The sequence below is a fragment of the Prorops nasuta genome, unplaced genomic scaffold, assembly GCF_024137725.1.
Source record: "Prorops nasuta isolate Cenicafe-Biocafe unplaced genomic scaffold, Cenicafe_Pnas_1.2 PNAS00005, whole genome shotgun sequence".
NCBI lineage: Eukaryota > Metazoa > Arthropoda > Insecta > Hymenoptera > Bethylidae > Prorops > Prorops nasuta.
The window spans coordinates 763,896-777,466 of record NW_027116802.1 but is presented as its reverse complement, the minus strand read 5'-3'; the positions used below and the strand labels follow the sequence as shown (position 1 = coordinate 777,466).

Genomic DNA, 13,571 nt, shown 5'->3' with positions numbered 1-13,571 from the left:
AATGGCTTCTTGACAATCTTACTTCACAACTGTGACTCTGTTTAGCACGTGGGCTCATTTATCTGACCTGTTTGTGAGAAAAGTCTCGAAAAAAAAAAGCTAGAGACTGGTTGAGAGGGTAAAATATGGGCAGAAGGTATCGGGTCAGTTTTAGAGAGCCCTGGGAAAGCTCATAGGAGGAACATTGGGTGGTCCCTAGAATTTCACTCCCCATTGTTTCGCAAAAGGAAAAATAATGTCTGTTAACTATGTGACATGTAGAGAATGCTTACAGGAAAATGTAATGAATAATCTATTCACTTATAATATGCTTACAGTAATTTTTATTCAATATTCAAAAGATTTAACATATAATACTTTTATTCAATATATATATATATATATATATATATATATATAACTAAAAAGAGTTTTAACATATAATATTTTAAAATATCAAGCTATTCTTCTGCCCTTGCTACCTCCATCGTTGTCTCCTCCTCATCCTCCTCCTCCTCCTGCTCCTCCTCCTCTTCCTGCGGAATTATCCCTGCCTCTATCTCAATCATTCTGATACCTCTCATCAACAGTTGTATACAGCGTGTTACTGTAAAAAATCATCAGATTTTAGAAAAATGTATGATGCAATCTCATTCATAATAACTTACTATTTTCATACTCCATTCCATGCGTCTCGATTGTTTCTTCATTTACCGCTCGTGATAAATTTTGCATAATTTCATCTATTATTCTTGTAATTATATGAATTACTGGAGAATTCTGTCTATACGCTAAATTAATAATCACTTGATACTGCATATTTTTTCACTTTATATTAATCAACAGCTTGTATAAGAAAAAAGGAATCTGTACCCAAGGTTCAAGAAAGGTATAATGTGAAATTAAAAGAAGGACCCAAGGAGGAAAATAGTAGGAGGGAATAGAATGGGTATGTGGAGGGAAAAAGACCCTTCAATGGTGTAGAGGTAGGTTGAGAGGGAAGAAAAATGGTTAAATGTGAAATCAAGTTAAATGGCGGGTCCATAGTAGGAAAATAGTGGGAGGGTCTAGGATAAGTATGTGGAGTGAGAAAAGACCCTCCGAGGGCAGGACTAAGAAAACAAAAATGGCAGTCCGTAAGATGCTTAGGACCCCTAGCGGTGTAGCTGCCCCAGTAATTTTCGTGATCGCCACCTAGTGGAGAAAATTGGAACTTTTTCCTCCACTAACTAAAATACAAAAAAAAGTTCTCTGGTTAACTGTCAGGATAACTAACCATCCGGGCCCTAGGGTGATGGGAGAGGGGTAACCCTTAGAGAACTAGTGGACCCGTAGGATAATTAACCATCCGGGCCCTAGGCTGATGGGAGAGGGGTGAGAGACTCTAAGAGAGAAAGAGAGGGTGAGAGGGATCTCTCTCTCTCTCTCTCTCTCACTCCCCATAGCCAAAGCATTTCCTCCGCACACCCGCACCCTCCTCATCACCCAATAAACCCTAGCTCTTAAGAAGACACTTCCCCCCGCACACCCGCACCCCCCTCACCCCCATGTCACAGGAACCCAGGACACTTCCCCCCCGCACACCCGCACTCCCCTCACCACCGTGTCACAGGAACCCCCTAGCTACCACTACTCGCATCCGAGTACGGGTTAGTAGTGGTAGCTAGGCGGTTCCTGTGACACGGGGGTGAGGGTAGTGCGGGTGTGCGGGGGGGAAGTGTCTGTGACATGGTGGTGAGGGGGAGTGCGGGTGTGCGGGGGGAAGTCTCTCTGTGACACGGTGGTGAGGGGAGTGCGGGTGTGCGGGGGGAAGTGTTTTAAGAGCTGGGGTATATTGGGTGATGAGGGGAAGTGCGGGTGTACGGAGGAAGTGCCTTGGCTGTGGGGAGTGTGTGTGTGTGTGAGAGAGAGAGAGAGAGAGAGAGAGAGAGAGAGATCTCTCTCACCCTCTCTTTCTCTCTTAGTCTCTCACCCCTCTCCCATCACCCTAGGGCCCGGATGGTTAATTATCCTACGGGTCCACTAGTTCCCTAAGGCGTACCCCCTCTCCCATGACTCTTGGGCCCGGATGGTTAGTTATCCTACGGATCGACTAGTTTCCTAAGGGTTACCCCTCTCCCATCACTCTAGGGTCCGGATGGTTAGTTATCCTGACAGTTACCCAGAGAACTTTTTTTTTATTTTAGTTAGTGGAGGAAAAAGTTCCAATTTTCTCCACTAGGTGGCGATCACGAAAATTACTGGGGTAGCTACACCGCTAGGGGTCCTCACCATCTTACAGACTACCATTTTTTCTTAGGCCTGCCCTCGGAGGGGCTTTTCTCCCTCCACATACTTATCTTAGACCCTCCCACTATTTTCCTACTGTGGACCCGCCATTTAATTCGATTTCACATTTTCTTAAACCGTGAACACTAGGTAGATTTTTTTTTCTTTTACAAGTTAGTAATAATTATAAAATGAAAAAATATGCGAGTTAGCATTGCTATTATTTTAGGACGTCCTACGCACAGTAGATTACAGGAAATGATTGAATTGTTTCATTTGAATTTCTTTGAAATATATTCATATATGTTAACAAAAATTTAATTGAATGAGATATAATGTTACAACCTGTAAATAATGAAACAAGTGAATCTATTAAAATTTTGTTTAAAACTAAAGTTAATGTTCTTCTTGAAAACTTCCCTAATACTCTCTAACCATTTTGCTCCCCTCTCAACCGACCTCTACGCCATTGAAGGGACTTTTTCCCTCCACACACCCATTCTAGACCCTCCTACTATTTTCCTCCTATGGGTCCTTCTTTTAATTTCACATTATACCTTTCTTGAACCTTGGATACAGATTCCTTTTTTCTTACACAAGCTGTCGAAAAATATAAAGTGAAAAAATATGCAGTATCAAATGGTTATTAATTTAGCGTATAGACAGAATTCTCCAATAATTCCTATAATTACAAGAAAAATGGGTGAAATTATGCAAAATTTATCACGAGTGGTAAATGAAGAAACAATCGAGACGGATGGAATGGAATATGAAAATAGTAAGTTATTATAAATGAGATTGTATCATACATTTTTCTAAAATCTGAAGATTTTTTACAGTATCACGGTGTATGCAAATGTTGATGAACGGTAACAGAATGATTGAGGTAGAGGCAGGGGTAATTCCGCAGGAAGAGGAGGAGGAGCAGGAGGAGGAGGATGAGGAGACAACGATGGAGGTAGCAAGGGCTGAAGAATAGTTTTATATTTTAAAATATTATATGTTAAAACTCTTTTTATTTATATATATATATGTTAATACCTTTGTAGGTTAAAAGAAGCTACTCCGCACGGAGGAACTCCCTGATTATTAATAAATAAATCGTACACTTTTTGAGGGAAAAAGCCCGAAGGCATAAAAAACCCTTTTTATTGTTTTCTTTAGTTTACAAATTTCACAAACACCTTTTTTAATTACAGTTCACAAATCCACTTCTCGAACCATTACATTTTCCAGTCACAGGCCTTACTTTGTTCTCCAGGCACGGGCCTTACTCCGATAGCCGGGCTATCCTCGTTCGCTTCTCGGGAAGCTTCGTTCTCCAGGCACGGGCCTTACTTAGTACACTCGGAATCTTAAATTCTGATTTACACACAATTCGGCACGTCTTCTCTCTGATACTGCTACTAAGCGAATGGTCGTCTTTTTTACTAACGCTACCTTCTTTTCTTTCTTTTAAAAAACAAAAAACTAACTCAACATCGATTTCTTTCTGCGTTACTGGGCAAAACTAATCGATTATATAATATGCTAGAATCTTCGATCCATTTATACATTCTTACTGTTACTAACTCGAAAAATATCCGATCTGAATTTAGGCAGTATTCTGTAATACCTTATATGGATCGAACATCCTCCCCCCGTTGAGAGCTTAGCGATCAAAACTTCTTTAATTTTCAATGAGAGGACAAAGACATTTTACGTTTCGCTTAAAATCACCTCTGGAAGTTCTGACCGTTACCACTCTCACTATTCCATCGTCGCCAGGATGTAATTCTATTACTCTACCCATGGGCCAATACATGCATGGTTGATTTCTTTCTATAATCAGAACTACAGAGTCCGCTGTTATCCCTTGACCTGGATGAATCCATTTAGTTCTTTTTTGTAACTCATTCAAATACTCGATTTGCCATCTTTTCCAAAAATCTACCTTTATTTTTTGTATTACGCGCCACACGTTCATCCCTTTATTAATCATGGGAAAATCATCGGACTCAGGTAACATATTTAAAGGTCTTCCAATTAACAAATGAGCTGGAGTTAATGCTATAGGATCATTTGGATCAGAAGATATTGGACATAAAGGACGAGAATTTAAAATTGCTTCTATTTCGATAGTAAAGGTATTTAGTTCTTCTAAAGTAAAAAGCTGATCTCCTACGATTCGCTTGTAATGATATTTAAATGATTTAACAGCAGCTTCCCATATACCCCCAAAATGGGGAGAAAGTGGAGGATTAAAATGCCAGTTAATTTTATTCTTTAATATATACGAATTTCTTTTTTTTTTCAAAATCTTCTGATTCCAATAATGCATACAATTCTCGTAATTCACGATTAGCGCCTACAAAATTGGTACCGTTGTCAGTGTATATATTTGCAGGAACGCCTCTTCTTCCAGCGAATCTTCGTAAAGCAGCTATAAATACATCAGATGATAAATCGCTTACGATCTCGATGTGAACTGCCTTAGTTGTCATACAAATGAACACACATCCATATACCTTTATTCGTTTTTGATTCCTATATTTTTTTTCTTTAATAAACATAGGTCCGAAAAAATCTATGCCAGTGTGATGAAAAGGATTGGAAACTTCTACTCGCGATGTTGGCAAATCCGCCATTTTGTAATCTATTGTTTTAGCACTAAATCTCCTACAACGTACACAACTGCGCACAATTTTTCGAACCTGATTTTTACCGTCCGGAATCCAAAATCGTTGTCTTATAAAGTACAAGGTAGTCTGCACCCCAGCATGATAAAATTTCTCATGAAATTCACGAATAATTAAATCGGTTACATAATGTCGCGCAGGTATTAAAATAGAATATTTCTGCGAGAATGGTATATTAGCCTTTCTTAATCTACCTCCTACACACATCAAACCGTCGGCATTTAAAAACGGATTCAACGCTGCTATTCGATCTATCTTTATTCCCTTATCTTCCTTTAAGCATTTCAATTCGGAATAAAATCTTTCAGCTTGAATTAACTGTATTACTCTAAATTCTGACTGTTCAATCTCATTCTTTGTTAATTCTCCTCGTTGTTTATTCGATCTTAAAAAACGCAGACAATATGCAACTATTTTTAATAACCTCGAATACGAAGATGATCTTTTGAATATATCGTTATCATTATCCTTAACTAAAAAACATGCCTCAGTTCGCTGTCCGCTATCGTTATGTATCGGAATCTGTATTGATCGAGGCCACATGTTTTCATTAAACTTGAGCCATGTAGGTCCATTAAACCAAGTTTTATTCATTAAAAATTCGCTTGGATCTTGCCCCCTGGATAAACAATCCGTAGGATTCTCTTGAGTTCTCACATGCCGCCATTCAGCTGATGAATTCAATCGTTGTATTTCTGTTACCCGATTAGCTTCATAAGTTCTTAACTCCATGGGTGATTTGTGAATCCAGTGGAGTGCTATGCTTGAATCGCACCAGAATATTATTTTATTTATTCGAATTTTCATAAGAGATCGGATCTCTTCGTATAAACGAACTAAAGTGAGAGCGCCATTTAGTTCTAGACGTGGAATAGTTATCTCCTTTAACGAAGCTACTCGGGATTTGGAACAAATCAAACGAGTAATAACGTTTCCATTTTTATTTTCGGATCTTAGATACAAACAAGCTCCGTATCCTAACTTGCTAGCATCGCAGAATCCATGTATTTGAATTTCACATACTTCATTTATCAATAAATAACGCTCTACTGATATATCATTCAAAGATGGTAATTGAGTAGCGAACCTTGACCACTTTTCATTTAACGCTAAGCTTGTTGTTTCATCCCAATCAATTTTATCCTTCCAACACTCCTGCACTATTAATTTGGCCATGAATATTACAGGACTTAAAGACCAAGCGGATCAAAGATTTTAGCAACTGATGATAGTATGTTTCGTTTTGTGATCTTACTACTCATGTCGCCTTTTTGAACCGCATATGAGAATTCATCACTGGTTGCATTCCAAAAAACACCAAGTGTTTTTTTTTCGATTGTATCGTTTTTTAGAAATTCTATATCAGACATTTTTTCATCCATGAATTCAACAGCTTGAGGATGATTAGATGCCCATTTTCGAATTTTAAATCCCCCTAATTTTAATAATGCTATCGATTCGTTTCTTATATCTAATATTTCGTTTAATGTGTCAGCGCCCGTTAATAGATCATCCACGTATAAGTTATTTTTTAAAACTTCAGCCCCAATGGGAAATTTGTTTCCTTCATCTTCTGCTAATTGCTTTAAAGTACGAATAGCTAAAAATGATGAAGAAGATACTCCGAACGTGACAGTATTAAGCTCAAATGTTCTAATTTCATTCTGATGCAGCCACAATATTTTTTGATAACATCGATCCCTTTCATCGATTAAAATTTGTCTATACATTTTTTCAATATCTGCAGTAATCATATATTTACATAAACGAATTCGAACCAAATGCTCGAAAATTTTATCTTGTATAACTGGATCCGTTAGCAACAAGTCGTTTAATGATAGTCCCATTTCTCCTTTAGCCGACGCGTCAAACACTACTCTAACCTTTGTTGTGAGACTATCCTTTATTACTGCATGATGCGGCAAATAATATCCATTTTCTGTTTCCGAATTCAATAATGTCATATGCCCTGTATCTATGTATTCTTGCATAACCTTTTTATATTCAATTGCCCACATTTGATTACCTTTTAATTTTCGCATTAATGCATGAAAACGTCGCATAGCTATTATCCGAGAATTGCCTAATTGCGGCCTAGCTGTTTTAAATGGCAATCGAACAATATATCTTCCTTCTTTATTTCGAGTAGTATTCAATTTATAATGAGTTTCACATGCGTCATTATCATTTACAATTTTTTCTCTTTTCGCTGAGCTTACTAACGCGACTCGATTAAAAAAATTAGCTAACTGACAACTTTCTCCCTTACTCTGTATTTTATTAGGTATTTCACCTACAATAACCCATCCTATTAATGTTTTTTGAACGTATAAATCGCATTTATCATGAGACAGTTTTAATTGACCAATGCTAAATAAAGATAACGTTGCACCTGATCCTATGAGCAGATCTATTTGTCTAGGAACATGAAATTGAGGATCAGCAAGCCTTATATTTGACGGAAGCTTTATACTTTCACGAGGAAATAATTCATTTGGAATCGATTCTGCTATACGAGGTATTACCAAACAAGTTAATTTCTTATTAAATTGGCCGTGTACTGAGTAAAAAGTGATTTCTGTAATTCCCTTTGCTGCGGTTCTAATATTATCAATTACATCAATTCTAAATTCACATGGCTTAATCCATGCCTTTAATCTTTTTGCCATACCCTCAGTTATGAAGTTAGCGGTCGCGCATGTGTCTAACAATGCCCTACAATTAACGAACCCTCCTCCGACTTCTCTTAACCTCACCTCAGCGGTCATTATCAGCTGAGACATGGATTTGGTCGCGATTGTTTGTGTCGCGACCGCTGTTTGTCAATTTACTCCCCCCGGTCCCGCCTTTTCAGTGTCAATGTTATTATTTTTGTTAAGTTGTGTTGGATGACGCGATTCATTTCTATTGTCACGTCGGTGGAGTGACGTATGATGAAAGCGATTACAATTTCTACATTTTATCGAAAGGCAAGCATTATTGTGTACGCGTAAACAATTTTGGCACAAACCAGATTTGCGTACTTGATTCCATCTTTGAGCGACTGTCATTTTATTATACACAGGACATCTAAATACAGCATGATTCTCTCCCAAGCAAATAGAACATTTCCCTTCCTGAGCTGTAGTCAACATAATTCGGGCATTGGCATTGCTTCTTCCGATCTTTGATTGATATTTTTGATCATTATTAATAGCTGCCCTCTTTCGAGATTTTTCTTTTTCTATGGTAACCATTTTATAAGCGGTGCCCGCCATGAACTCATATAATTTTCCTAACGAAGGAATTTCTTCCAAATCTAGACTTTCTTCCCATCTAGCACGTATTTTTATTGGAAGTGATCTTTCTAATATTCTTATTAAAATTGTTTCATCTATTTGTACGTCTAATGTTGCAAGCATATTCACATGTTGTTTCATGCTATCAACCATTTGCATTAATTCGAAATTGCTATTTTTTTCTTGTATAGGCATATCTAGAATGGCTCTAGATGTTTAGAAACTATTATCCTCTTCTTTTCATATGACTCGATTAATAATTTCCATGCAAGTTTATAACTTGCATCGCTTGCGTCGTATATATTTATTTTGTTTAGAGCTTCCCCCTTTAGTGAATCCTTTAAGTACAAAAATTTCTGTAAATCAGTGATATCTTCACGCATGTCTATCATTGTGACAAATGTGTTTTTATACGATAACCACTGTTCTATATCCCCCGCAAATTTAGGTAACTGAGCAACCGGCAATTTAATTCTTTTTATTCTTTCACTTTGCGATGCTCCTGACAAATTACTATTGTTCGAATATTCAGGAGTACTGGAATTACTGGGTTTTAATATATCATTTACCCTACTCGCCAAGCTATAAAACCTATCCTGAACTTCTAACATGTCTTCAAGGTGATTTCCGTTCGGCTCAATTACCTCTAATTCGTCATGTAACTCCTCATAATTTTTAAAGTGTTCGGATAATCGTTCAAATCTTAATCGTATATTAATATTATCTAATCGGTCGTTTTCAATCGCGTTTGTTAAAATAGTAATTTGCGTTTTGAGCGTTATTCTCTTTTGCACTATTAACCTTATTCTCCCGTTATGTTCCATTTTGACTTTGATAACCTTTAAATCTTATAACCTTACTAATTTCTATTTATTATAGCAATCTAAAATAATATTTAATACGCTCCCTTTTGCTAAATTATATTTAGGTGTGTTTTGTTTAAACACAATATGCAAAGAAATAAATTTGATTTTATAACATTCGTGCCCCTTGCTATTAAACTATGCTCATGCGTAATCAAATTGTAAATAGTGCTAAAAGTGAAATTGTCTTTTTATGTTTGCTCCTTCGTTATGGAATTATAAGCGCGTGCAATCAATTCGAATTTAATGCGTGTATTGAAACTATTTCCTTAAAGCTTGACCTTTTCAATGCTGGGGTGAGACTATACGCAATGCTATGCTAACTAAAATATATAAAATATTTAACATATATCGCTCGCCATATCGATGATTATCTGCTTCTGTTGTGTGCTGCCTCTGGATAACCTTGGAAGATCCTTGTCCGCATGTGATATGAAGTGCGCTGCGCTCTCTGGTTGATATATATCCGCTGAATTTGCCGCTCCTCTCTTTCGTTGTCGTTTCACTTCCGTTGCTAACCTTGTTGATTGCTTGACGACATCCTTCACGAAGCTCCTCTCGTTTTCTGCTTCATGTTCCCTTCAGTTACTTTCGAACTTTATGTTGCTATGAGTCTTTTTTCGTTACAGCCACTTTTCACAGCTTCTATTTTTTAATTTGCGATCACTTTTATTCACACACGAATACCTCACAGGAGGCACCAAAAATGTTAATACCTTTGTAGGTTAAAAGAAGCTACTCCGCACGGAGGAACTCCCTGATTATTAATAAATAAATCGTACACTTTTTGAGGGAAAAAGCCCGAAGGCATAAAAAACCCTTTTTATTGTTTTCTTTAGTTTACAAATTTCACAAACACCTTTTTTAATTACAGTTCACAAATCCACTTCTCGAACCATTACATTTTCCAGTCACAGGCCTTACTTTGTTCTCCAGGCACGGGCCTTACTCCGATAGCCGGGCTATCCTCGTTCGCTTCTCGGGAAGCTTCGTTCTCCAGGCACGGGCCTTACTCCGATAGCCGGGCTATCCTCGTTCGCTTCTCGGGAAGCTTCGTTCTCCAGGCACGGGCCTTACTCCGATAGCCGGGCTATCCACGTTCGCTTCTCGGGAAGCTTCGTTCTCCAGGCACGGGCCTTACTTAGTACACTCGGAATCTTAAATTCTGATTTACACACAATTCGGCACGTCTTCTCTCTGATACTGCTACTAAGCGAATGGTCGTCTTTTTTACTAACGCTACCTTCTTTTCTTTCTTTTAAAAAACAAAAAACTAACTCAACATCGATTTCTTTCTGCGTTACTGGGCAAAACTAATCGATTATATAATATGCTAGAATCTTCGATCCATTTATACATTCTTACTGTTACTAACTCGAAAAATATCCGATCTGAATTTAGGCAGTATTCTGTAATACCTTATATGGATCAAACATATATATATATATATATATATATATGTTTCTGTTACCAAATTCAGTTAATAATTCTTGTGTTTATAATATATAATATATAATGAAAATAAATTTAAATTTATAATAATATAATAATCAGTTTAAATTTAATATATTATAAAATTCACTGGCAGTACAATTAGTACTATCATATCTATAAGATGCTAGACATAAAATGTATAAATTTCAGTATCTGTAGTACTGGCAGTGAATTTTGAAACACGACACATCCCTAATAGCACAGAGTCGACTTATATTTGACTTTATGTCGACTAATGTTGCCTAAAGTCGACTCTAATGTCGACTTTTTCTTGCTAGAAAGTCACCTTTAAGCCGTCTTTAAGATGGCAGATGTCCCAATTTGGTATCAAAATAAAGTCAACTTAAAGTTGACTTAAAATAGTCATTAAAAGTCGACTTTAATGGGCGTCCTACAGTCAACTATTAGTGGTATCGTAAAGCCGACTTTCGGCTTGTTTGAAGCCAACTATTAGCCAGTTTATACGCGTATAGATACATATATATATATATATATATATATATATATATATATATGTATACAGGGTGTTTCACGTAAGGCGCCCTAGCTCGAAAAAAGGGCTTAGAGCGCATGGTGGGGGCAGATGCATCTAATTGGCCGCGGATGGGGAGAGAGAGAGAGAGAGAGACAGAGAGAGAGAGAAAAAGAGGACATGATTTGACCAAATATGATTGGTGTGAGCGGGGAAGGGAAGGGCAGCGATACGCTAGGCGTATCGTATACCAATGTATAGCTCTTTCCTTCTCCACGTTATTCCTTCTCTCTCCCTCCGTGGCCAATTAGAAGCATCTGCCCCCACCATGCGCTCTGAGTCCTCATTTCGAGCTGGGGCGCCTTACGTGAAACACCCTGTATATATACAGGGTGTAACGAAACGACCGCATTATCTGGCAACTGGAGGTTCGGGGTGATAACCCGAGTGCACATGCAAAATTTCGTTCGAATCGTTCGAGGGGTTTAAAAGTTATTCGCGTTTAAAAATGTCCCTTTTTCGGTCCTTTTCGAACGACTTTAAAGGCACAATGCAGAGTAGAGAAAGTGAAGAAACAATAGACGAACACCCCGCGAGAAAGGAACAATTATCGATCGCGCGCTATGATACTTTTGCTATTTATTTCTTTAATTTGGCTATTAGATTAATTTCAAAATAGCCAAATCCTCTTCATTACAATTTCAATTCAATTCAGTACAAGTATCATTGACTGAATTGATGGAAAGACCGAGTTGTCGCAATGAAACGGAAAGTATCAGAAGCTAAGATGTCGCGCTAGCGCACTGATTCACTAATAGGCGATGCATAAAGGCATTCTCTTCCTTCCTAACGAAGCTAAACAGTGTAACGTAGGGGTCAGCCACCTCGCCGAACCAAAGTAGATCGCACGCGTCCGTGTGCAATACCGGTAGTATTGCACATTGCTGACACCCGGAATTCTTTTCCGGAAATGCGTCAAACCTTGGGCGTCGGCCGTGGATGTGGAGACTTTTTGGTCGTCATGTGTCGAAAGATCATGGCGCTACTGACGACACATGACCTATTAAGCCTCCTACATATATACGAGTTCCGCGACCCTCAAGTCGAGTCTTATTCTGTGCAAGCTTAGCCGCTGCCGCATCATCCGCGTTCCAAGGTCGTAACTCTAGTGTTCGTTCCACGGGAGCAGAGTACTCCACCGTATTTTAACAAAATCTCTTGCCCAGTCGCCGTGTACAGGTAATTAAGTCTAGTATAATTCAATCCGAAACAAGTCGTGTAGAAATTGTCGCGAGTGTTCATCTTTCAGTCGTGCCTAACACGTACCGTTCTGAAAGATACCAACAACTACTACGAACTGATCATAATTAATTAAGTGCGAGTAATCCACAACCATAGGAGAGTCTAGTCTCTCCAATAGTTGTGACGACTAGTAAATAATCCTGCGAATGCTGATACAGCATATTTAGTGTTTACTGTAAGTACAATTGTAATATCTGAAAATACATAGCATTGTGTCAAATCTGCTGTTCCAACGTGTGTTTATACACACTATCATTCACCCCGAATCCTGCCAATTCATTACATTCTTACCGCTCGGAGTGTAATACTTTAGTTCATTGTACTGTGTGTCGCTAAGCCCAATCGGCGTTTCTACTGACCCAGACTGTAGTGTCGAGTCATCGCGAAACCCGACCGATAGGCGGCCACGACTACCCAGTACGTAACAACAGAATGATGTAAAATCAATGCATTGATGATAGAGAAAATGAGACTTACCGATTTAATGTTCACCATGTTCTTTTACACCGGAGTTGTTGGAAAAGCTTCAAACTGGCTCTTCGATGTTTTCCAGAAAGCACTATCACTGATTTTACTTTTAAACACTCGTGAATTTAATGAAATAGGTATTAACCTACGTTTTCTCACAACACTGGTTATTTTGACACTTTTCAACTATTTGAAGTAGGCTGACAAAGAGAGACACACAGAGAGAAAGAATAATCAATAATTAGTTTCGACCACTCATTATCAGCCTTCTTCACTTTGCTATCTTCTCCTCTCTCCACCGTTCCAACTATTTCACCTCAGACGCGTCTGTGTGTGAGTGTATAAAGACAAATGTATTAAATGAGATTTTCCGTTTTATCAATTTTCTGTTTGGAAATTTTTTATTTCTCAATTTCTACGTTTACTTAAATAAAAAACAAGTGATTTTTTTATACATTTAAAGGTTTATTTAAAAAATACAATAATTTAAAGAATATAATAATTTAAAGAATATAATAATTTAAAAAATACAACAAATTAAAAAACTTTTATAAAAATAAAATAAAATTTTTGGCAGATATCGTGGCAGTGTATTATTTTAGTGGGGCAAATTAAGCAGCAACAGTTATAAATTATGCAAAACGCTACGCAAAGTTATGACGTTTTAACGGCAAAGTAATCGCACGGTTAATTCAGCGATTTCAGACAACGGGATCGTACCTGATCTGTAATGAAGGTGGAAGACCGAGAACATGCAAGCACATACAGG

General features: G+C 37.7%; 3 protein-coding genes across 3 annotated transcripts; all 3 read right to left on the bottom strand.

The window, feature by feature from the left end:
* Positions 1 to 3,281: 3,281 nt before the first annotated feature.
* Positions 3,282 to 6,101, bottom strand: LOC136773749 (uncharacterized). The gene is made up of 5 exons (XM_066727663.1): positions 4,599 to 6,101; positions 3,967 to 4,510; positions 3,810 to 3,914; positions 3,497 to 3,580; positions 3,282 to 3,391 (listed from the first exon to the last, which is right to left on the bottom strand). The coding sequence occupies exons 1-5, from the start codon at positions 6,099 to 6,101 to the stop codon at positions 3,282 to 3,284; spliced, it is 2,346 nt and encodes a 781-aa protein (XP_066583760.1).
* Positions 6,102 to 6,115: 14 nt separating this feature from the next.
* On the bottom strand, positions 6,116 to 7,708 carry LOC136773748 (uncharacterized). The gene has a single exon (XM_066727662.1). It carries the CDS (start codon positions 7,706 to 7,708, stop codon positions 6,116 to 6,118), a length of 1,593 nt encoding a protein of 530 aa, XP_066583759.1.
* A 692-nt stretch (positions 7,709 to 8,400) lies between these two features.
* LOC136773747 (uncharacterized) lies at positions 8,401 to 9,027 on the bottom strand. The gene has a single exon (XM_066727661.1). The coding sequence runs from the start codon at positions 9,025 to 9,027 to the stop codon at positions 8,401 to 8,403; it is 627 nt and encodes a 208-aa protein (XP_066583758.1).
* Between the last annotated feature and the right edge of the window lie 4,544 nt (positions 9,028 to 13,571).

Coding starts and splice junctions, on each gene's coding strand:
- LOC136773748 (XM_066727662.1), bottom strand. CDS start 7,708: ATGTCTCAGCTGATAATGACCGCTGAGGTGAGGTTAAGAGAAGTCGGA.
- LOC136773749 (XM_066727663.1), bottom strand. CDS start 6,101: ATGGCCAAATTAATAGTGCAGGAGTGTTGGAAGGATAAAATTGATTGG. Junction 4,511..4,598: donor CTGACAACGGTACCAATTTT/GTAGGCGCTAAT, acceptor TATATATTAAAG/AATAAAATTAACTGGCATTT. Junction 3,392..3,496: donor GCCCGTGCCTGGAGAACAAA/GTAAGGCCTGTG, acceptor AACAATAAAAAG/GGTTTTTTATGCCTTCGGGC.
- LOC136773747 (XM_066727661.1), bottom strand. CDS start 9,027: ATGGAACATAACGGGAGAATAAGGTTAATAGTGCAAAAGAGAATAACG.